General features: G+C 61.3%; 1 protein-coding gene across 1 annotated transcript in view; it reads right to left on the minus strand.

The window, feature by feature from the left end:
* The window catches only part of ZFPM1 (zinc finger protein, FOG family member 1), a 143,643-nt gene that overhangs the window by 8,486 nt on the left and 110,384 nt on the right, over nucleotides 1-24,773 (minus strand). Inside the window, 2 exon segments of the mRNA XM_075939904.1 lie at nucleotides 2,382-2,484; nucleotides 17,888-18,021. Coding sequence (XP_075796019.1) covers nucleotides 2,382-2,484; nucleotides 17,888-18,021 — 237 coding nt within the window.

Raw genomic sequence — 24,773 nt, forward strand, 5'->3', positions numbered from 1 at the left:
CACCGCTGCCTTAGCTCCCCCCACACCGCTGCCTTAGCTCCCCCCGCCTTAGCCCCCCCACACCGCTGCCTTAGCTCCCCCCGCCTTAGCCCCCCCACACCGCTGCCTTAGCTCCCCCCTCCTTAGCCCCCCCCACACCGCTGCCTTAGCTCCCCCCGCCTTAGCCCCCCCCACACCGCTGCCTTAGCTCCCCCCGCCTTAGCCCCCCCACACTGCTGCCTTAGCTCCCCTCGCCTTACCCCCCCCACACCGCTGCCTTAGCTCCCCCCGCCTTAGCCCCCCCACACCGCTGCCTTAGCTCCCCCCGCCTTAGCCCCCCCACACTGCTGCCTTAGCTCCCCTCGCCTTACCCCCCCCACACCGCTGCCTTAGCTCCCCCCGCCTTACTCCCACCACACTGCTGCCTTAGCTCCCCCCGCCTTAGCCCCCCCCACACCGCTGCCTTAGCTCCCCCCGCCTTAGCCCCCCCCACACCGCTGCCTTAACTCCCCCCGCCTTAGCCCCCCCACACTGCTGCCTTAGCTCCCCCCGCCTTAGCCCCCCCACACCGCTGCCTTAGCTCCCCCCGCCTTAGCCCCCCCCACACTGCTGCCTTAGCTCCCCCCGCCTTAGCCCCCCCACACCGCTGCCCAGGAGCTGCACAAGGGAAGCCCCGCCTGCTCCAGCCATGCCCCCCCAAAGCCAGAGCCCCCCCCCAAAGCTCCCACCCTCAGCCCCACCCCGCAGCTCGCCCTCCAGTCCAACTATGGCGGGTTGCGGCAGCAACGTTTTTCTTCAACTGGGTCCTGAGACAAAACGTCTGAAGCCCACTGGGTTCACTGGCGCCCTGGAGCAGCCCCGCGACGCCCACCCTGAAAGCGGCATCCCCGCAGGGCTGGCGGGAGCCCCGTGGGGTGGGAGTCGGCAGCCCCGGCACCCAAGGGATCCCGCTTACTAGGTTAACTGGTTAAACCTGCAGGTTAACGGGTAACGGATCCAAGAGGATTCGACAGCCTCAGTTGCCATCTGGTCTGTGGCCTCTTCCCCTCCCCGCGGCAGCCGCCCCTCCCTACTCTACCAGGCTGAGGATGCTCCGGGGGGCGGGCTGCGGATGTGCCTCCCACACAAGGAGCGTGCAGGCCTGCCCAGCGGCGCTAGAGCTGGAGAAAGCAGGGCCGGGCTTGAGGGAGGAGATGGAGACCCATATTGGGCGGGGGGGGGGGGGGGGGGCCCATTTGCAGGCCTGCCGATGGGGGTGGGGAAGAGGGAGAAATTGCCCTGAGGCCAGGCAATTCAAAAGTGCCCAGGGCTTGTGGTCACGCAGCAGTAGCGGCCGGAGCCCTGGTCCTTTAAATCACCGCCGGAGTGCTGCAACGTGCGCTCCGCACAGCTCTGAGGGCTGGGAGGGGGGAAGCCTCCTATGCCTGAGGCCCCACCCCTTCCAGGGGCACGGAGCTGGGCCCTTCCCAACTTGCCTGGGGGCCCGCGGTGGCTGTCGGGGAGGGAATTTCTCTGCTGTCACTTGGTGTCTGGGTGTGGCAGAGGCTGAGAATCACTGGGAAAGGTGTGATCCTCCCTAGAGTCCCAGCTGGGGACACTGAGGCCCAGAGTGAGGCCACGGCAAAGCTGGAGCAGTGGGTCACCAAGCCGCATTGATATTTCTGAAGGATCCGTCCTGCTGTCCGGGAGATGAACTGGACCCTCTCCCGAATCTTTCGCCCTCGCCAGTCTTGGCGCGCGCGTACTGGCTGCGTTTGGTTTTCAAGTGACGCAGTGACACGGCCTCGTGAGCAGGGCCGCGTCGGCGCCGATCAAGCAGTCCCATCGCTGCCGGCTTTCTGCCACTGCCGTGCTCCTGCCGACACGCACACAGGCTGTGTGTAGACTGGCCAGTTTTTCCAGAAAATCAGATGCTTTTCCGGAAAAACTTGCCAGCTGTCTACACTGGCCGCTTGAATTCCGCAAAAGCACTGACTTCCTACTGTCTGAAATCAGTGCTTCTTGCGGAAATACGATGCTGCTCCCGTTCGGGCAAAAGTCCCTTTTGCGCAAAAGGGCCAGTGCAGGCAGCTCAGATTTGTTTTCCGCACAAAAGCTCCGATCGCGAAAATGGCCATTGTGGCTTTTTTGCGGAAAAGCGCGTCTAGATTGGCACGGACGCTTTTCATTGCCCTGAGGGACACTGAAACTGACCAGAGTCAAAGCTGTAACCTGACCTAGGAAGGAGGTGGGGGAAGCATTTTCCTGCTGGAGCCAGGCAGAGGGCGGGAGGTGACTAGCAGCAGCCACAATGACTTTCCGAAGGAGTGTGTTTACAGGGGGAGGGATCCATCAGCCTGCAAGGCCCACGGCAGCCAGGACGCGATAGGTGCGAGCGCCTGTGCCACGGGCAGGATACCCACCCTTCCTGTAGATCACCGAGTTGGCCTCAGCTTCTCCGGACACCAGGGGCAGCCTGGCCAGCCAGCACCGCTCGTCTCCCAGCATTAGTGTCACAGGCAGACTCTGGCAAGAGACACAGGAGAGAAGGATGAATTGTGCCCGTCCCCGCATGGCGCAAAGCAGGCTCTGTGGGGTCCCTCCTCGTCTGGGTCCCAATGGGGAGCACCCAGCTGGGGGAGGTGCCGGGGACACACGCCAAGGAGGGGAGCTCCCCAGCAGCTTGGCTCTTCCCGGACAGCGGTCTGGCATTGAGATTGGCTGGACCGGAGACTGCAGGGATGTACAAGCCATCCCCTACTCCTGCCCCGGATGTGCGGGCTGCTGTCACAAGCCCCCCAGGGATGCCTGGGCACACGATGAGGGGCTCATGAGCTCTACGGGGATCGATGGGAGAGAAAGAGCTGCGGTCCAGGCCGGTGTGGGGAGCTCGGCACACAAGGAACAGCCAGTCCTGCGGTAACAGCTGCCCCCATCCCCAGGCAAGCTCAGGCCTGGATGCTGTGGGGTGGAGAGCAGCAGGGCCAGGTGTCTTGAGGGGGGTGGGGTGGAGAGGAGACGGGGGCAGGAGATGGTCGGGCGGGGCCGTGACTTGCCCAGCTGCCTCTCAAAATGGGACACGTGAGCATCAAATGTTTCTGCTTCCATGTGAGTATTCACGGCAGAGCGTGAGCGTGCTCGGATGTCCCCGTGCAGAGCCGTGCACAACACCCCGGCAGCCCCAAGGCACCTGCCGCCGGCTGCTGAACGTGGCCCCCAGATGAGCTGTCACACCCCCGGGGCTCGTCACCCCTGGCAGGCCCATTGCTCTGACCCCAAAAGTCACCCCTGCCCTGCCCCAGGCCCCTCCGTCCCCCCACCTTCGGGATCCCCACCCTGTCCTGAGCAGTCGGTGCGGGGTGGGAAGGCCTTCTGGCTGGGGGGGGGTTGGGCCCCCGCAGCAGTGCAGGGCTCGCACGCCCGGATGCTGCAGCAGCAGCATTGCACGGGGACAGACGTGTGTGCAGGGCCTGAGACTCTCGTGTCACACGAGCCTCGGGGTGCTGGAGTAGGCCCGCCCCAGCCCCCAGCAATAGTGCAGCATGCCGTCCAGGCCGCTGGCCAGCCGCCCCCTGCCCTGCCTCGTGCTGACAAGCCTGTTATTTCCTCTCCTGCTGGCCTCTGGCTCCGGCAGCCCCGCACGCCCTGGCGCAGGAAACACCTCGCATCACCCTGGCCTCCGCGCAGCGCCAGGGCTGGGGCAGGGAGGAAGAGAAGGGGGAAGGGAGGGGAGGGGAGGGACTGCCTGGCTGCGCAGAGCACGCCGCATCCCCGTGGAGACGGCCACGGGCACCAGGCTCACTCGCCTCGCACGGCCGCGGCCTTGTGAGTTGGAGGGCGCAGCGAAAACATTTGCACGGGCCACGTGGCACCGACAGCAGACCACGATGCACCGGGGCCGGATGCTGCTCCCCGACACAACAGGGGGGTCTCTGTGCCCTCCAAGGCATGGGGGAGACTGCTGATTCCCCCCCAAGACACCCCCTTGCGCACATGAACTCTGCTCAACAGCACCCCGAGGACTCCCCCCTCCCAACTGTACCGTGCCTTCCTAAAAGGCCTCTCCTCCGCTGGGCCCTGCAGGCTTTGGGAGAGGGGGAGAGGTGTCCCCAGTGCGGGTCCTGGGGGTCACAAAGAGGCCTGGCTCCCAGAGCCCTGATCCCCTCTGCCAGAGCCAGGCCGCGAGGCGGGACGGAGCCTTCCGGACGGCTGGAGCCCACGTCCTGGAGGGTCTGCACCGGGGGAGCCTGCGTATTCCAGCCGCCCTCCCGACAATCGAAAAACCCGCAGAGCCCGGCTGGCCTAGTGCCACCCCCCAAACAGCTGAGCTCAGACTCTAGCGCTCGTGGCACTGGGCAGGCTGGGAGCCTCGTCTCCCGCGGCCCTGCTTCTAGGAGACCCTGCATCCCATCCCCGCCAGCCGGCCCGGGGGGACGTTCCCACCCTGCGCTGGCCAAGTCTGAGGCAATCCCCACTTCTGGCCTAGGCAGCTCGGAGCGTTGCTCTGCTGTGGGGATGACGGGGCTTTGGGGGCAGGGATGAGTTTGTACCGCGCCTGGCACCGTGGGGGGCTTGCTCCAGGCCCGGGGCGCCTGGCCGTTACAATAATACAGAACCCGCTAACTGTCCTGCAGTCTCCCTTGAAGCCCCCTCCCATCCATGGGAATCAAGCAGGCTCAGGCATGGGGAGCAGGACCCAGGGACCCCCTCCAGTGACCGCCAGGTTTGCAATATCGCTTTATTCCCCCCCCATTACACCCCAGCCTCTCCCACGTGACCGGTTCGTGGCCTCGTACCGGCAGCCAGAGCCGTGGCCTTAGGGGCTTGGAAAGAGAAGGGGCTCGGAGGAAAGGCCACAGGGGAACGCGGTCTCCGGCACAGCACGCAGGCTCCGGCACCATCCGCCTCCCGGTCCCCGTTCGCGCCTGGCCTCAGCCCAGCGCCGCGTCGCTAATGAATATTAATGAGCAGAGGAGGGAAAAAATTAATCTGCCTGATCCTTCGATGGCTGTTGCGGCAACGATATGAAATCTAATTATTCGTCCCAATATTTCTCAGCCCTCGCCCTCCGGCTGACAGGCCCGGTCGGTTTAGGCCTTATCGCCGCCCGGAGCACAGTGCTGGGAGCGTGATAAACACACGGGCGCACGCCGCGCTTGTGCTGACGGGGCAGAGAGGAGCCTGGTTTTGGCCAGAACACGGAGAGGTGTGTGAGCTGGGAACTCCCCCCCCCCCCAGAACACGGAGAGGTGTGTGAGCTGGGAACTTCCCCCCCCCCCAGAACACGGAGAGGTGTGTGAGCTGGGAACTCCCCCCCCCCCCAGAACACGGAGAGGTGTGTGAGCTGGGAACTTCCCCCCCCCCAGAACACGGAGAGGTGTGTGAGCTGGGAACTCCCCCCCCCCAGAACACGGAGAGGTGTGTGAGCTGGGAACTCCCCCCCCCCCAGAACACGGAGAGGTGTGTGAGCTGGGAACTCCCCCCCCCCCCCAGAACACGGAGAGGTGTGTGAGCTGGGAACTCCCCCCCCCCAGAACACGGAGAGGTGTGTGAGCTGGGAACTCCCCCCCCCCCAGAACACGGAGAGGTGTGTGAGCTGGGAACTCCCCCCCCCCCAGAACACGGAGAGGTGTGTGAGCTGGGAACTTCCCCCCCCCCCAGAACACGGAGAGGTGTGTGAGCTGGGAACTCCCCCCCCCCAGAACACGGAGAGGTGTGTGAGCTGGGAACTCCCCCCCCCCCCCAGAACACGGAGAGGTGTGTGAGCTGGGAACTTCCCCCCCCAGAACACGGAGAGGTGTGTGAGCTGGGAACTCCCCCCCCCCAGAACACGGAGAGGTGTGTGAGCTGGGAACTTCCCCCCCCCCCCAGAACAGGGAGAGGTGTGTGAGCTGGGAACTCCCCCCCCAGAACACGGAGAGGTGTGTGAGCTGGGAACTTCCCCCCCAGAACACGGAGAGGTGTGTGAGCTGGGAACTTCCCCCCCCCCCAGAACAGGGAGAGGTGTGTGAGCTGGGAACTCCCCCCCCCCCAGAACAGGGAGAGGTGTGTGAGCTGGGAACTTCCCCCCCCCCCCAGAACAGGGAGAGGTGTGTGAGCTGGAAACTCCTCCCCCCCCCCCAGAACACGGAGAGGTGTGTGAGCTGGGAACTCCTCCCCCAGAACACGGAGAGGTGTGTGAGCTGGGAACTTCCCCCCCAGAACACGGAGAGGTGTGTGAGCTGGGAACTCCCCCCCCCCCAGAACAGGGAGAGGTGTGTGAGCTGGAAACTCCTCCCCCCCCCAGAACACGGAGAGGTGTGTGAGCTGGGAACTTCCCCCCCCCCCCCAGAACACGGAGAGGTGTGTGAGCTGGGAACTTCCCCCCCCCCCCCAGAACAGGGAGAGGTGTGTGAGCTGGGAACTCCCCCCCCCCCAGAACAGGGAGAGGTGTGTGAGCTGGAAACTCCTCCCCCCCCCAGAACAGGGAGAGGTGTGTGAGCGGGGCCCCTCCTCGCCCCCCCAGAACACGGAGAGGTGTGTGAGCGGGGCCCCTCCTCGCCCCCCCAGAACAGGGAGAGGTGTGTGAGCGGGGCCCCTCCTCGCCCCCCCAGAACAGGGAGAGGTGTGTGAGCGGGGCCCCTCCTCGCCCCCCCAGAACAGGGAGAGGTGTGTGAGCGGGGCCCCTCCTCGCCCCCCCAGAACAGGGAGAGGTGTGTGAGCGGGGCCCCTCCTCGCCCCCCCAGAACAGGGAGAGGTGTGTGAGCGGGGCCCCTCCTCGCCCCCCCAGAACAAGGAGAGGTGTGTGAGCGGGGCCCCTCCTCGCCCCCCCAGAACAGGGAGAGGTGTGTGAGCGGGGCCCCTCCTCGCCCCCCCAGAACAGGGAGAGGTGTGTGAGCGGGGCCCCTCCTCGCCCCCCCAGAACAGGGAGAGGTGTGTGAACGGGGCCCCTCCTCGCCCCCCCAGAACACGGAGAGGTGTGTGAGCGGGGCCCCTCCTCGCCCCCCCAGAACAGGGAGAGGTGTGTGAGCGGGGCCCCTCCTCGCCCCCCCAGAACAGGGAGAGGTGTGTGAGCGGGGCCCCTCCTCGCCCCCCCAGAACAGGGAGAGGTGTGTGAGCGGGGCCCCTCCTCGCCCCCCCAGAACAGGGAGAGGTGTGTGAGCGGGGCCCCTCCTCGCCCCCCCAGAACAGGGAGAGGTGTGTGAGCGGGGCCCCTCCTCGCCCCCCCAGAACACGGAGAGGTGTGTGAGCGGGGCCCCTCCTCGCCCCCCCAGAACACGGAGAGGTGTGTGAGCGGGGCCCCTCCTCGCCCCCCCAGAACACGGAGAGGTGTGTGAGCGGGGCCCCTCCTCGCCCCCCCAGAACACGGAGAGGTGTGTGAGCGGGGCCCCTCCTCGCCCCCCCAGAACAGGGAGAGGTGTGTGAGCGGGGCCCCTCCTCGCCCCCCCAGAACAGGGAGAGGTGTGTGAACGGGGCCCCTCCTCGCCCCCCCAGAACAGGGAGAGGTGTGTGAGCGGGGCCCCTCCTCGCCCCCCCAGAACACGGAGAGGTGTGTGAGCGGGGCTCCTCCTCGCCCCCCCAGAACACGGAGAGGTGTGTGAGCGGGGCCCCTCCTCGCCCCCCCAGAACAGGGAGAGGTGTGTGAGCGGGGCCCCTCCTCGCCCCCCCAGAACAGGGAGAGGTGTGTGAGCGGGGCTCCTCCTCGCCCCCCCAGAACACGGAGAGGTGTGTGAGCGGGGCCCCTCCTCGCCCCCCCAGAACACGGAGAGGTGTGTGAGCGGGGCCCCTCCTCGCCCCCCCAGAACACGGAGAGGTGTGTGAGCGGGGCCCCTCCTCGCCCCCCCAGAACTGGGAGAGGTGTGTGAGCGGGGCCCCTCCTCGCCCCCCCAGAACACGGAGAGGTGTGTGAGCGGGGCCCCTCCTCGCCCCCCCAGAACACGGAGAGGTGTGTGAGCGGGGCCCCTCCTCGCCCCCCCAGAACACGGAGAGGTGTGTGAGCGGGGCCCCTCCTCGCCCCCCCAGAACACGGAGAGGTGTGTGAGCGGGGCCCCTCGCCCCCCCCAGAACAGGGAGAGGTGTGTGAGCGGGGCCCCTCCTCGCCCCCCCAGAACAGGGAGAGGTGTGTGAGCGGGGCCCCTCCTCGCCCCCCCAGAACACGGAGAGGTGTGTGAGCGGGGCCCCTCCTCGCCCCCCCAGAACAGGGAGAGGTGTGTGAGCGGGGCCCCTCCTCGCCCCCCCAGAACACGGAGAGGTGTGTGAGCGGGGCCCCTCCTCGCCCCCCCAGAACACGGAGAGGTGTGTGAGCGGGGCCCCTCCTCGCCCCCCCAGAACAGGGAGAGGTGTGTGAGCGGGGCCCCTCCTCGCCCCCCCAGAACAGGGAGAGGTGTGTGAACGGGGCCCCTCCTCGCCCCCCCAGAACAGGGAGAGGTGTGTGAGCGGGGCCCCTCCTCGCCCCCCCAGAACACGGAGAGGTGTGTGAGCGGGGCTCCTCCTCGCCCCCCCAGAACAGGGAGAGGTGTGTGAGCGGGGCCCCTCCTCGCCCCCCCAGAACAGGGAGAGGTGTGTGAGCGGGGCCCCTCCTCGCCCCCCCAGAACAGGGAGAGGTGTGTGAGCGGGGCCCCTCCTCGCCCCCCCAGAACAGGGAGAGGTGTGTGAGCGGGGCCCCTCCTCGCCCCCCCAGAACAGGGAGAGGTGTGTGAGCGGGGCCCCTCCTCGCCCCCCCAGAACAGGGAGAGGTGTGTGAGCGGGGCCCCTCCTCGCCCCCCCAGAACAGGGAGAGGTGTGTGAGCGGGGCCCCTCCTCGCCCCCCCAGAACAGGGAGAGGTGTGTGAGCGGGGCCCCTCCTCGCCCCCCCAGAACACGGAGAGGTGTGTGAGCGGGGCCCCTCCTCGCCCCCCCAGAACAGGGAGAGGTGTGTGAGCGGGGCCCCTCCTCGCCCCCCCAGAACAGGGAGAGGTGTGTGAGCGGGGCCCCTCCTCGCCCCCCCAGAACAGGGAGAGGTGTGTGAGCGGGGCCCCTCCTCGCCCCCCCAGAACACGGAGAGGTGTGTGAGCGGGGCCCCTCCTCGCCCCCCCAGAACAGGGAGAGGTGTGTGAGCGGGGCCCCTCCTCGCCCCCCCCAGAACAGGGAGAGGTGTGTGAGCGGGGCCCCTCCTCGCCCCCCCAGAACAGGGAGAGGTGTGTGAGCTGTCCCCTCCCCTGGTGACAGGAATGCCCAGAGCAATCCTAGGTCAGAAGGAAGGGCGTGGGGGGTGTGTGTGGAAATTAAGGGGGGTCATCCTGGCCCCCTGGTTTCGGGCCATGAAATGTGCCAGACCAGCAACTCCAGTTTACTACGGCTGCTCCCCCAGGTTTCTGTGCCCCCCTTGCACAAGCCAGTGGAAATCCCCAAGTCCCCCCCCGCCCCGTGCCGGGCAGGTGTTGGGAGGGGCTAAATATTCGCCCGGGGCCTGGGAGTCCTGGGTGAGTTAAGGGGGGGAGAGTCGCCCCCTGGGCAGAGGGGAGGGGAGCGCGTGAGTGTCCCGTGAGGTGCATTGTGGGACAGACCCCAGCAGCCCGGCCCCACGACCCTCCGACCCCCACCCGGCCCCACGGCTCGGCCCGGCGACCCTCCGACCCCCACCCGGCCCCACGGCTCGGCCCGGCGACCCTCCGACCCCCACCCGGCCCCACGGCTCGGCCCGGCGACCCTCCGACCCTAACCCGGCCCCCACTCTCAAGAAACCCTAGAGTCATAACCGTTCCCGTTGGTCCCACATCAGGTGACCCCGCCCCCCGGCCCAGTGCTGCTGAGGGACACAGGTGAGGGAATTCGGGGTGCTCCTGCACCCCAGGCTCTGGGCATCCTGGCTGCCAGCCCTGCACCCCTCAAGGCTGCTGGGCCCGGAGTCCTGGCCGCTGGCCGCTGGCCCCGCACGGGGATTCGTGGTGGTGAGGAGCAGGGACAGAGGGGGGGGCATTCAGCACCCCACCCCACTGCCGAGGGAGCAGGCAGCCGCCACACCCACACCGGGGTAGTTCAAGGACGCCCCGCCCCCAGATTGCCGTGGTTGGATTTTCCTTTCCCACATGGCAGGCGCTTGGCACGTCCCCCTCCCGCACCCCCACGCCCCGCCCGGCTCAGCCCCGGCGCAACGTCTCCCTTGACCCCCTGGCCCATCGCCGGGACGGGAGCGGGAAGCAGGGCGGCCCACCCCTTCACGTGGCTTCCAGCCCCCTGGCACGCCCCCGGCCACAACCTCTCACAACCCGCCTTGTTTTCCCCGAACAAAGAGGTCAGTGTCTTGCCGCCGATAACCATCAGAAACCCTATCTGCGCCGCATCCGCCGGCAGAGCTTTATCTGGGGTAGGGCCGACCCCTCGCTCCACCCCCTCAGCAGGCCGGGGGCAGGGACCGGCCTGCCAGTTAGCCATTAACCCTGGGTCTGGGGGGAGAGGCAGCTGGGGGGCGGGGGGGATTAGGATGCAGACAAGACAGGCCCCTGCCCCCGGCGCTGGGCAGGGCAGCTCCTGTGGGCACCGATCCAGGCTGGCACTGGCAGCACTGCAGAGGCCTGGCCAGAGAATAGTCACCCCCCCAACTCCCCGGGCCCTCCCCACTTAGCACAACGACATTCTCAGGGGTCTCTTGGAGCCCCGTGGCCTGGTGGGGCAGAGCCCAGGGGTCCAGGACACAGGCGGCTGGCTGGCACAGGATGGAGACACGCGGCCTGAACGGCAGCGGCTCCCTGGTTCGCGGCCCAGGGCACAGCTGGCCTCCCCGTGTCTCCCTGCAGAGGAGTCACTCCAGCAGCGGAGACAGCCAGGGCTTTCCTCTCTGGGGATAGCACGCCCGCCTTCCCCAGCTGGGTTCCTGTCCAGGGCGTGCGGGTCAGGCCGGTTGCTTGGCAGTGACGGTGCGTGACCGCGGACGCGCGCGCTGCATGACACAACCACTAGGGGGCACCAAATGCAATGAAGAGGGAGCAGGGTTAAAACAAACCAAAGGACGTTTTTCTTCACACAGCGCACTGTCAACCTGTGGAACTCCTTGCCAGAGGATGTTGTGAAGACCAAGACTTTACCAGGGTTCAAAAAGAACTAGAGAGATTCATGGAGGATGGGTCCATCAATGCTTATTAGCCAGAATTGGCAGGGATGGTGTCCCTCATTTCTTTTTGTTAGAAGCTGGGAATGGATGACAGGAGGGGATCACGAGATGGTTCCCTGTTCAGTTCACTCCCTCGGGAGCATCTGGCATGGGCCACTGCCAGCAGACAGGGCACTGGCCTAGATGGATCTTTGGTTGGACCCAGTATGGCCGTTCTTATGCAGGGCGCATGGCTTCACTTTGCCCTGCTGAGACCTCTCCCTGCTCTTTGCTGAGACTCACTTCTGCCAATTACAGCCTCCCGCGCTCTCTGCACGAGGCCGGCCCGCACTGCCTCACGGGGAGGAGGCAGTAACCCCGCACAGAACCCTCCCACCAGAAACACGCCGCCAAGCCCCCCTTGAAGCTGCTCAGAGAGGCAGGGAAGTGTTCACACAGAGCAGGGACAGGCCTCGCCCAAGGCCACAGAGTGAAGCAGTGGCAGAGAGCGGATTCAGACTCAAGACTTCCGGGCACCCAGCCCTGTGCTCGGTCTGTTGCCCCTTGCTGCATCTTTACCTGGCCCTGGCTTGCCCCTTTTTGGCTTGCACAATGGGGCACAGAGTGGCTACAATGAGCGCCCTAAAGAACAGGGAGGCATCGGAGAAAGTCCAGTGAAGGGTAATGAAAATGATGCAACACGTGGCCTATGAGGAGAGGCTGAGGGATTTGGGCTGGTTTAGTCTGCAGGAGAGAAGAGTGAGGGGGGATTTGAGAGCAGCCTGCAACGCCCGGAAGGGGGTTCCAAAGAGGAAGGAGAGAGGCTGTTCTCAGTGGGGGCAGGGGGCAGAACGAGGAGCAAAGGGCTCAAGTTGCAGCGGGGGAGGTCTAGGTGGGATATTAGGATAAACGATTTCTCGAGGAGGGTGGGGAAGCGCTGGGCTGGGTTCCCTAGGGAGAGGGTGGAATCTCCATCCCGAGAGGTTTTTAAGTCCCGGCTGGACACAGTCCTGGCTGGACTGCTTGAGCTGGGTTGGTCCTGCTTTGGGTAGAGGGGGGACGCCATGACTCCTGAGGACTCTGCCAGCCCTGCGATTCTATGAGCCCCTTGACTACCAACAACAAACGGAGAGCCCCCTCCCACGAACGGGGGAAGAGAGTCCCGGCCGGGGTGGAGCCTGGGGGGAGACAATGTGATGTAGTGGTTAGAGTGCTAGCTTGGGACTCTGAGTTCTAATTCCCAGCACTACCTCAGACAGACTCTGGACAAGTCACTGCCCGGCTCCGTGCCTCAGTTTCCCCCATTTTACAGCCGACGCTGACCTCCTCCGCACGGCGCCTGGAGATGGACCGACAAAAAGTGCTGCGTGTCACGTACAGCTCGGGGCAAGTATTACTGGGTGGAGGGTTGTGCTGGCCCAAACTGTCCTTTGCATGGCCTGAGTGCCTGGCCACGGCCAGCAATGGGCATGGTAGAGACGGTCCGTGGTGCATCTACCACGGGAGCAGGGAGCCCCTCTGGGAAAGGTTTGCTTGGCCTGATGCAGAAGCCAGGCCCGGAGCATGTGGCTGGCGGCTTATCCCTGGCAGGATGGCAGCCTGGAACTAGCCGCTCCGGGGATGGGGGGGGAGGGGGGAGAGGGCATGCCTCCTTCTTCCTCCCCCCGCCTCAAAACCAACAAAGGAAAATCGACTGAGGGCCGATAGTGGCTATCAGGGATGCAACGGCGATTCCTTCCTCGGCTCTCTGGGCAGAGATAGGAAGGGAGGCGAGCGGCAGAGAACAGCAGGGCTGGAAATCATCAACGCGGCTCGATAAGGGAGCTGCTGAAATGGGAGCAAAAATATTTAGACAATAAATGAAGTATCCGAAAAGCCGCGCGTATCTTTAGGGAATCAATCATCCTGTACCGGGTGTCTGGACACACGGCGCCAACGGAGAGATAGCCGCCGAAATGGGGAGATAAGGGTTAATCAAGGATTTAATTCGGCAAAGATAAACAGGGCCTGAGTGAAAAAAGAGAGAGACAGACAGACAGACACGGGCGAGACTTTTTGTCCCCGTAGTTCTTGCAAGAACCGTAAAGCTGGGGAAGATCTCACCGCCACCCCCGGCTTCTGAGGCTCAGGGGAGGCTACGAGTTCAGCTGGGGCCTGGCCAAGCCCCCGCGTCGGGCGGGAAATCCACAGCCGTCAGCTCAGCTGGGGATGGAGCTGTCCCCGTGAGCGGCTTGCAGAGCCCCTGGGAATTGGGCGCAGTGGGGGGGGGGGTGAGGGAGGGAGGCGCCTCCCCTTGGGGGAGTCGCTGAGCTTCTGATGCGTGAGGCTGAGTCGAGGGCCCAGACAGCTTCAGGGTTTCACTGGGGCTCGCGATCCGGACCCCAGTCCCGGAGCTGAGGTGTCTCCTCGCAGCAGCTTGTCCGGGTCAGAGGAGCCCGGGGGAAAGGAGGGAAAGGGGTGGGGGAGAGAGGGGAGAAGCCAAGGGCTTTGAGCCTCTCTCTCCCCACTAGCTTACCCACCCCTGTGCTCCCCATTTCCAGCTGGCTTTTCCTTCCAGCCATGGGGGAAAGGCAGGTACTTCGTAGGAGAGCAGCCAGCAGAGCCGGGAGCTCCTGGCAAAGAGCGGACAGCAGGCAGGGAAAATAGAGCGGGCGGGATGAAGCAAACTCAGCCGGGCCTGCCAGTCTGTGCCCACCCGGTTCTCCCCACCCACCCTTCCCAGCCTACGGCCTAGGCGGCAGATGCACCCCCCAGAGAAGCGAGGGGAACAGGTCTCCCTGGGAGCACCAGGCCTGCCCCTGGCAGGTTGAAGCAGAGGTGGGTGACTCACTGGGATGTTCCTGCCCCTGCCCTGCGTCCCCACCTCGTGCCCAGTGCAGTATCGCCCCTCCCCCCCGAAAAGCATCTCTGGCACCGAGCCAGCTGGCTCTGTTCACGCACGAGAGTGGGCAAAGCCTGGCCAGATGCCTGGATTCCACTGGGACCGCAACACCACTAAGCCAGGCACAGCCGCGAGACCCCACAGCCCCCCCCACTCGGCCCCACCTCAGCCTCTTAAGCTGGCTCGTTTCATTCAGGCAGGTAGCTGCGTCTCATACACCAGGTGTGTTTATATTCTCTGCACCGTCCGGCCAAGGAGCTCCGTGAGTCACCAGTGCCGTGAACAGTCTCAGCCACTGCACTCTGGTGGGGGCAGGTCCAGGTCGCCATCGCAATATTAGTTCTGGGGAAACTGAGGCAGGCAAATGCCCTAACCTGAGTCAGTGGCAGGGTCAGGATTAGAATTTGCCACTCAACACCCCCCAGGCAGGGAGCAGGTGAAGTTGCTCTCCAGTCCTACACCCTCTCCAGTAGGACACCGAGCCAGAGCCGAAAGTTCGGCCCCATCCGCGCCTTGGGAATGGCAGGCACCATGGCGGCCCTCCCGAAAGCATCTCCATTAACCCTCCCGGGGCAGAACGGGGCAAGCGATCGGCAGCGAACAATCTCTGTGTCGACTTTGGCCCCTGACTCTTGGTGTGACTTGCCTGGCTCAGCTCCCAGGAGCATGGGGTCACTGCCAGCTGCTGCACACACAGCCAGTGGAAAAACCACCTCGCCCACCAGCGTCACTGGGGAATCCAGCCACTGCTGGAAACGGGAACAGCCCTGATTGGTTGCAGGTCACATGACACTATTTCAGTTCCCTGACTAGATGAGTGGAAAATTCCGTGTCAGGGCTTCCCGCGGGTACCCTGGCGTCGGTGTGTTCGCAGGGCGAGTGTGTGGCCAATGCTCCCACGTGGGCAGAGGCCTGACACGGTGAGTGTGACGTGGGCCACTGATAGTCCTATTGGGGCCTTGGGGAATTCAGGGCGGCTTGCCCCAGAGTGCAGCTCTGCCCGGATCAAAACCAGCAGAGGACGCTTCCATCCGTGGTCCTGAGCCCCCTCTGTGTACACACAAATGCCAGAGACGTTTGGGGGCATCCCTCCGGCTGCTATCCCTCTCCTGCAGACATAAGCATCTGTAGAAGTCACCTGTGGGGACTCAGCGCATGCTCCCGCAAGCAGGTTTCAATAGGTGGTAGGTTTAAAACAAACAATCTGAAGTTTTTCTTCATGCAACCTGTGGAACTCCTTGCCAGAGGATGCTGTGAACACCAGGACTTTAACAGGGATCAAGAAAGAGCTAGATACATTCATGGAGGTTCGGTCCATCAGTGGCTTTTAGCCAGGATGGGCAGGGATGGTGTCGCCAGCCTCTGTTTGTCAGAGGCTGGAAATGGATGACGGGGGAAGGGATCACTTGATTCCTTGTTGTGGTCCCTCCCTCTGGGGCACCTGGCATTGGCCACTGTGGGCAGATAAGACGTTGGGCTGGATGGACCTTTGGCCCAACCCCGTATGGCTGTTCTGATGTTCTTATGTTGCCACCCACTCTTGGACAGAGAGCACACAAGAGGACGACAGCGCCTCGGGGCGGAGGCTGGCAAACAGACAGATCCCTGTCCCCGGCCTAGACAGCGGTAGGTAGGTTCCTGGCCATGGGATGAGTCTGCCTGCCAGCCTACGAAGCGTCCAGGGCACCTGTAGAAACACACGCACAACCTGCATCCATGCCAAGATCGGGAGGTCAGAACAGATCGGGCCGGAGCCAGCCAGTCCGGGCACGCTGCTCTGCCCAGAAGGATGCTGGGGCCAGTCCTTTCCAGATGTTCTACAGACCCTACAGGTTCATCTGGGCCAAGCAGGGCTTGCAAGCCGACGAGTCAACATCTGCACTGTGCTGGAAGGATCTACAGCCCTAGACTGGCCAGGGTGCTCACTGGAGTTCCGCAGAGCCCCGGGCAGGGAGAAGTCATCTAATGCGGAGGGGGACATGCTCCCCCCAGCCTGCAGTACATCAGCCATGGGGGCTAGAGAAAGGAGGGGGCATAGCAACAGCCAAGAGGGTGGAGCAAGCTCGGCGTAGGTCTCTGAATCCACAGCTGTCACTTGCACAGACACTAAGCCCAGCAGGGAGGATGCGCCAGCTGGGGTGTCAACAGACCTCCCCGGTCTGCTCATCGGCGCGTTTCCGAAACTGGGGGCTGCCGGGAAAGGGCCCTGCCAGGACATGCATGCATGAGATGAAGGGAGCTGGGGAGATGGCAGCTCGTGTCCCTGCCTGGACACGCCGGCCGCCACGTCCCAGCACCGGGGGCCTCGGTTCTGGGTTGTAACGACACCGCAGTGTTTGGAAAGGGGGAGAGGGCTACAGCCAGGACGTGGACACATTGGAGAGGGTCCAGCGGAGGGCGACCAAAATGATGAGGGGGCTGGAGCACATGACCTGTGAGGAGAGGCTGCAGGATTTGGGTTTGTTTAGTCTGCAGGAGAGAAGAGCGAGGGGGGATTTGAGAGCAGCCTTCAACTCCCTGAAGGGGGTTCCAAAGAGGATGGAGAGAGGCTGTTCTCAGTGGGGCAGATGACAGAACGAGGAGCAATGGCCTCAAGTTGCAGTGGGGGAGGTCTAGGTTGGAGATTAGGAAAAACTCTTTCCCTAGGCGGGTGGGGAAGCGCTGGGCTGGGTTCCCTAGGGAGAGGGTGGAATCTCCATCCCTAGAGGTTTTTAAGTCCCGGCTTGGCAAAGCCCTGGCTGGGCTGATTGAGTTGGGTTGGTCCTGCTTTGGGCAGGGGACTGGGCTCAGTGACTCCTGAGGTCTCTTCCAACCCTAAGAGTCTATGAATCTATGAAAAGGGATTTAGGCGCATTCTTGGCAGATGGCCAACGTGGGGGAAAAGCGAACCCCAAACCGCGACTTGGGGACGGCACAAGGACTCTGTGGTAATGGTTTGCCAGCAAGAAGCGTGTCCCATGGAGCATCCTGAGCAGAGCCGTGCTCTGTGCCTCACTTTCCCCAGGGAGGCATGTGCATTAGAGACGTTAACCCCTTCGGCCACTCCCAGAAGGAGTGAGCCAGTCTCAAGAGCCCGATTCGTGAGTCATCTCATCACCGAGGCCGGCTCAACGGCCAGCCGCCGCCAGGACCAAACTGCGCCAGAAAGGCGGCCAACCCGGTGCCCGATGCCCCCCAGAAGAGCAGCATCCAGGCCCCGTCTGTCACGACAGAAGACGAGAGCTGCAGATCAGCCACAGGGCTTCTCCAGGGCATGTGCGCGGAGGGAGACACCAATGGTGTCAGTCACGGAGGAACAGCCGCGATGCAGGACAGGTGCCCAGGCGGGAAATTCCTGCCGGAGTCTGTATCTGGAGCCAGCTAACTCCTCCTGCCTACAAGTAACTCTGGTCCCTTCCAACACCCCGTCTTTACATCCCATCTCCACCCCCACTTGGAATAAGCAAAGGGGGAGAGTTCACTGGCACCCACGTGCTGGCCTAGCACAGCAGTGGGGAACCTAAGGTCCGGGGGCTGGATGTGTTCCCCCGCTTGCCTGGATCCGGCCCCTGAGGCTCAGGGCTCCCCCTCCAGCATTGGGGAGCTCGTATTGGTGCTCCAGCCCCTTCGCCACCCCCCCCAGGGCTGGAGCACCCAACATCTACTAGCCTGGCCCCCCCCCCGGATCTGGTGTGCGACGGGAATGTGGGGGTGCCTTTCCCCCTTTCTGCTTCACAGCCGGGGGCCACGTCAGTGAGCAGGGCTGCCAGGTGTCCGGTTTTCACCCCGATAATTCAGGTCCCTGCGTTTCGTGACAGGACAAAAATAAAACACGCACACTCACGGCGCCGGGCACACCATCAGGCCCGGCGGGGAAGCCCGGGTGCGTGTCTGCAGCCACGAGGGGGGTTCTGGCGAGGGGGCTGAGCTAGTCCTGCCGGGGGGGGGGGCGCAGAGACCCGGGCAGGCCTCGCCTAGACTAGCCGCGTGGAGCTCAGACGAGGGGCGCACCGGGTTCTTACCGTCTCGCTCTGCCCCGGGGAGGCCGGCTCGCTGAGGATATTCCCGGGGTACGGCCCCCAGCACAATCCCTCCGTCAGGCTCCGCCTAGCTCGCACGCGGCTCTCCCCCTCCAGCGCGACCAGCTCCAGCTCATCTGGGGAGAGAGAGGACAGGGGGAGGGTGAGAACGGGGCCTCGCGGAGCCGACGCCGCTCGGGCAGGTGTTCCCACGACAACCCCTCAGGACGCCACCCCGCGGCCAGACTTACAGGCCTCCCCCGCGGCCCTAATTCTGCGTCCCCCTGCCCCCGGCAGCATTCAAAGGGCCCGGCAAGGAGCCGACAGAGCCAAGCGCCCCACGCGGCTTCCCGACAACCAACGGCTCCGGCTAGGCCGGACCCAAGGCAGGCCGCCGGGAGGCACCGCCTGCGGGTGGGGTCTGCAGCCTCGCGGGAAGCCGGGGAGCGTCCCAGCCTGCCTGCTGGAGATTTCCCGGCCAGTTTGCTGGCGTCCAGAAGCTCTCAGCTGGCTCAGGGAAGGGTCAACGTCTGGGGGCTTTGCTGTGTGGAACCAGCCGCCCTTCCCTTCCCGCTTGCCAGCCCCGAGGAGCGACCTTTCAGCTCCCTCTGCAAATGCCAGGGGCTAACAAGCTGCGGCCGAGGAGGGAGCGAGGAACAGGGCCGAGGCAGCTGCCTCAAAGAGAAACGTACCAGCCCCATCCGTGCTCGTGTTCCATAGGGCTGGGGGCAGAAATGTCTGCGGGGTCCAAGGCAAACGGCCCCACGGAGGGACTGGGCTGGCTGCAGGGGGGCTTTGGAAGTGGGAGAGATTGCGCACGCATGGGGGGGGAACCCAGGGATTCCAGCGCGGGCTGAAACAAGGAGCCCCGTGGCACCTTAAAGCCTCGCAGCATCAGATGGAAGGGCACACGTGGAGGGCGTGGGGCAGACACACATGGAAGGGCACACGTGGAGGGCGTGGGGCAGACACACATGGAAGGGCACACGTGGAGGGCGTGGGGCAGACACCGATTAGCAGCAGCTCTGCCAGCTCGGAGGTAGGCGTGCAGGGCTGGGCAGCAGCGGGAGGGGAATCCGTCACGCAGAGACTAAGACTCTGTAGGAGGCAATTTTGTGTTCTCCTCCTTAGCAGCCTCAGACCAGGTCACGTCCGAAGGGTCATGCCCCCCACAGGACTTTGGAGCAAACTGGCTCTAGCCAGGGTGGAGAGCCAGTGCCGGCGGGCTAGGGGCGTTTCTAGCCACCGTGGGGTACAGCCTGGAGCAGAACAACCTCACACAGCGGTAAGGATACCTGATCCCCAGTAGAGCCCCCGACCTCGCTAGCACAACGGGAACATAAGCACGGCCGTACTGGGTCAGACCAAAGGTCCATCTAGCCCAGTAGCCTGTCTGCCGACAGTGGCCAGCACCAGGTACCCTAGAGAGGGTGGACCGAAGACAATGATCAAGTGATTTGTCTCCTGCCATCCCTCTCCAGCCTCTGACAAACACAAGCCAAGGACACCATTTTATCCCCTGGCTAATAGCCTTTTATGGACCTAACCTCCATCAAATTATCTAGCTTCTCTTTAAACTCTATTATAGTCCTAGCCTTCACAGCCTCCTCTGGCAAGGAGTTCCACAGGGAGCATCACAGTTTTTCTCAGTCTAACCCTGGAATCCCAGGGTGGGAAGAGACCTCAGGAGCCTGGATTTGGAGTCCAACCCCGATCCCAACCAAATCACCCCAAAGCAGGACCAACCCAACTCAATCAGCCCAGCCAGGGCTCCGTCAAGCCGGGACTTCAAAACCTCTAGGGATGGAGATTCCACCCCCTCCCTAGGGAACCCAGCCCAGGGCTTCCCCCTGCCCGAGGGAAATCGTTTATCCTGATCTCCGACCTAGACCTCCCCCATTGCAACTTGAGCCCATTGCTCCTTGTTCTGCCACCTGCCCCCACTGAGAACAGCCTCTCTCCAGCCTCTGTGGAACCCCCCTTCAGGGAGTTGAAGGCTGCTCTCAAATCCCCCCTCACTCTTCTCTTCTGCAGACTAAACAACCCCAAATCCCTCAGTCTCTCCTCTTAGGTCATGTGCTCCAGCCCCCTCAACATTTTGGTTGTCGTCCACTGGGCCCTCTCCATTGCGTCCACATCCTTTCTGTAGTGACCCAGAACTGGACACAATACTCCAGATGTGGCCTCACCAAAGCCGAATAAAGGGGAATAATCACTTCTCTGGATCTGCTGGCAATGCTCCTCCTAATGCAACCTAATATGCCATTGGCCTTCGTGGCTACAAATCCAGCTTCTCATCCACTGGAATCCCCAGATCCTTTTCCGCAGAAATTGCCAGGTCAGCCCAAGGCAAGGCAAACACCCTCTTCCTGTGTGAGTCTGTGCCTAGACTACCCCTCTCTGTCGACACAGAGATGCAGATTAGGCACCTCGAAAGTGCAAATGAAGCCAGGATTTAAATATCCCGCGCTTCATTTGCATAAACATGGCTGCCGCTTTTTTCCAAAATGGAGCTTTTTCGAAAAAAAAAACAGCAGTCTCAACGCAGATCTGTCGAAAAATAAACCCCTTTTCGAAAGATCCCTTATCCCTGATAAAATGAGGTTTACAGGCTCTTTCGAAAAGGGTTTATTTTTCGACAGATCTGTGTCTAGACTGCTGGGTTTTTTTTCGAAAAAGCTCCATTTTGGAAGAAAGCGGCAGCCATGTTTATGCAAATGAAGCATGGGATATTTAAATCCCGGCTTCATTTGCCCTTTCGATGTGCCTAATCTACATCTCTGTGTCGACAGAGAGGGGTAGTCTAGGCGTACCCTGAGAGCTGGAGCAGGGACAGGCCCGCCACTGTCAACCCAAACATCCCAAACAAACATCCCAAAACACACAAAGCGCAACCCACTGCGGCTCCAGCCCATGAGCGACAGGAGCAAGAGAACCAAGAACCATCTTGGGTATTGGTTCAAATGTGGGTGGTGGCGCAGGCTGTAGGGAGGGATTATATGGGCAAATGCAGGGGCTCATGCTCGCAGCCGGGGGGTTAGACACATCACCATCTATTTGGGGTGGGGGTCCTGCGGGGGCAGGCCCGGTCCATCCTGCCATTTATGACTGAGCAGGTTTATCGCATCTGCAGCTGACACCACGCTGGGAGCGGCTGCAAGCGCTTTGGAGGAGAGGATTCGAATTCCAAACCACCTGGACCAGTAAGAGAATTGGCCTGAAATCAACTAGATGCAATACAATAAAGGAAAATGCAAAGTACTTTGTGTAGGAAGGAAGCATCAGATGCACAGCTCCAAAACGGAGGCAAGCAGGCCAGGCTGAAAAGGATCCAGCAGAACTAGAGAAGTGCTTATTCCCCTTTCTTCGGCACTGGGGAGGCCACAGCTGGGGTGTTGCGTCCCATTCCAGGCCCCCCACTACAGAAAGGATGTGGGTGCAATGGAGAGGGTCCAGTGGAGGGCAACCAAAATGAGGAGGGGGCTGGAGCACATGACCTATGAGGAGCGGCTGAGGGATTTGGCCTTATTTAGTCTCCAGGAGAGAAGAGTGAGGGGGGATTTGAGAGCAGCCTGCAACTCCCTGAAGGGGGGTTCCAAAGAAGATGGAAAGAGGCTGTTCTCAGTGGTGGCAGGTGGCAGAACGAGGAGCAATGGGCTCACGTTACAATGGGAGAGATCTAGGGTGGATATTAGGAGAAACTATTTCCCTCGGGCAGTGGGGAAGCGCTGGGCTGGGTTCCCTAGGGCGGGGGTGGAATCTCCATCCCTAGAGGTTTTGAACTCCCAGCTTGACAAAGCCCTGGCTGGGTTGATTGAGTCGGGGTTGGTCTTGCTTTGGGCAGGGGGCTGGACTCAGTGACTCCTGACGTCTCTGCCCGTCCAATGCGTCTCTGGTTCTCTGATCTGGGGGTTACAGTGAATCACAGTTGAATACCAGCTGGCAAGGAGATGCTGTTGCATCCTGGCAGGTATTAACAGGCGCAATGCATGCAGCACACAGGAGGCGATCGCCCTGCTCTGTTTGGCATTGGCAAGGTCTCCACTGGAGCTCTGTCACACCGGAGCCAAGATCTGGACAAACCAGAGACAGTCCAGAGGACAGCAACAAAAATAATAAGAAAAGGTTTAGAAACCCTGCCCTAGGAGAGAGGTTCCCAAGATTGGGCCTGTTTAGTCTTGGGGAAAGACGACCGAGGGGGGATTTGCTAACAGTCTCCAACTCCATTAAGGGCTGTTTGAAAGAGGCCAGGGATCAATTGCTCTGTGCCCACTGGAGGCAGAAGGAGGAATGGGTTTCACCTGCAGCAAGGGAGATGGAGGGTTAGATACCGGGAACACTTTTCTAACTCTACGGGGAGCAAAGTGCTGGAATAGGCATCCAAGGGAGGTAGTAGAATCCCCAGGGTTGGAGGTTTTTGGTTGGACAAACACCTGCCAGGAAGGGTGTGGATTGATTTGGACCTGATGGCTCCTCTAGGCCCCTTCCAGCCTGACAATTCTCGGATTCTATGAAATCGTTTTCACCTGGGGCCCATTTTCCAAAGGGTGTGGACTTGCCTTACCCCTTCCTCAGTCGGGATCCCCTAGTGTGTCCTACGTGGTCCTGGTGGGCCTCAGACTTTTCTCCCCCAGCATCTCTCAGATCCAGCACCATGTAACACATTGGTTTGCACAAAGTCGATGCCTCTCCCCACGCCAGAGGCTGGCGTCTCTGCATCCGCGGTGGGGCCTGGAGGGGCACCCCTATTCCCCCCGCACCCCGCCGTTCCCTTCCGAGGGAGGTCGCAGGAGCCGCTTCCGTCCCTGGAACCCTAAGTTGAGGCAGCGTCAGGCCTTAATGGCCTTGCTGATCTGATAAGCCTCTCCGTTTAATGGGTTCGATAACATGGAAATACACTATGAAGACGGCTCTAAAATGTGTTAACTGCCCTTTTGTCTTGTGGCGCGCAGATAAGATGGCAGCTAACCAATACTCAGATGTGCGCTAAACGGAGGCTCCGTCGAAGGGACCTCCCCATTGTGAACATCTCATCTCACCTCCAGGAGAGCACAGGCCTTCCTGCAAATAATTCCTGGAGCAAAGCTGCTAAAAAACCAGCCCGTCTTGTTTTAAAAATGGCCTGCAATGGAGACTCCACCGTGACCCTTAGTAAGTTGTTCCAATGACTAGTTACGTTCACTGTTAAAAATGTGCTCATTTCCAGTCCGAATGTGTCTAGCTTCGGCTTCCAACAGGGGGATCCAGTTAGATCTCTCTGCTAGAGCCCGTTATTAAATATTTCTTCCCTTCGTAGGTACGTACAGACGGTCATCAAATCACCCCTTCACTTTCTCCTTGTTCAGCTCACTCCTGTAATCATCCTCGGGGCTCTTCACTGAGGGCGCGTCTACACAGCAGGGCTCAACTTGAAATAAGCCACGCAAATCGAGCTACGTCAATTGCGTAGCTTATTTTGAAATAGCTGATTTCAAAATTGGGGGTGTCTGCACAGCACTTATTTCAAAATAGAGCATGCTTCCTCCGACTTCCCTTACTCCTTGTACAATGAGGGTCACAGGAGTCGGAATAAGAAGTCCTCCAGCTTGACAGTATTTCAACATTATTTCAAAATAACTGCCAGCTGCGTAGACGCGGACTAAGTTATTTCGAAATAATGTTGTTGTGTAGACGTACCCTGTGTCCTCTATAATGTCCTTCTTGAATTTTGGACACCAGAACTGGACACAGTTTTCTAGTAGTGGCCTCACCTGTGCCAGCTACAGAGATAAAATAACCTGTCTATGTCTAGTCAAGATTCGCCTATTTATACATTTAAGAATCACATTAGCTCTTCCGGGCACAGCGTCACATGTTCAGCTGATGATTCACTATGAGCTTACTCCACTTACCCCGAGATCGAGGCTGCTGAGATCGGTTTTCCAGGGCTCGATTTAGTGGGTCTAGTAAGGACATGCTAAATGGACTGCTGATAGCGCACCTGTCAACACTGGTATTCTACTAGCTGGTGAGGAGTAAGGGAAATTGATTCTCCTGTCGAACTCCTGCTACGGGGATGCCGTGGAAATCTGACCCTAAGGTATGTCCATTTCAGCTACGCTATTCTTGTAGCTGGAGTTGCATATTTTAGGTCAACTTTTCCCCTAGTACAGACTTGACCTAAGAATTCCAACTCTTTTTGAGGGCCACTGTTCCCCTGGACAGGGTCCACCACCTGTAAGCATGGCCTATATCCTTTGTTCTTAGACATATAGGCTACGTCTAGATTGCATCCCTTTTTCGGAAAAGGGATGCAAATTAGAAGTATCGCAATTGCTAATGAAGCGGGGATTTAAATCTCCCCCGCTTCATTTGCATAACAATGGCTGCCGCTTTTTTTCGGCTCGGAGCTTTGCCGGAAAAAAGCGCCAGTCTAGACTCGGATCTTTCGGAAAATAAAGCCTTTTCCGAAAGATCCCTTATCCCTCTTAAAATAAATTTAAATCCCCGCTTCATTAGCAATTGCGATACGTCTAATTTGCATCCCTTTTCCGAAAAAGGGATGCAGTCTAGACGTCGCCATACATTGACATTTAGATGTATTAAAATGCCTATTGTGAGCCTGAGCCCAGCTTGGCAAGCGATCCCAATCGCTTTTTATAGCACCTTGTTCCCTTCGTTTTTTTACCACTCTCATTTTTGCATCCTCTGCCGACTTCAGTCGTGACAATTTCATCTTTGCTTCCAGGTCATTGATAAAAATGTTAAAACAGCCAAGCACCGATCCCTGCAAGACTCTGCTAGAAACACTCCCATTCAAGACATTGCCTTGATTACCTAGTACATCTTGAAACCTATCACTTAGCCAGCTTTTACGCCATTGAAATGCCCTGTTCATTTCAGATCTTTC

This window comes from Pelodiscus sinensis, chromosome 12 (assembly GCF_049634645.1).
Source record: "Pelodiscus sinensis isolate JC-2024 chromosome 12, ASM4963464v1, whole genome shotgun sequence".
Taxonomy (NCBI): Eukaryota; Metazoa; Chordata; order Testudines; family Trionychidae; genus Pelodiscus; species Pelodiscus sinensis.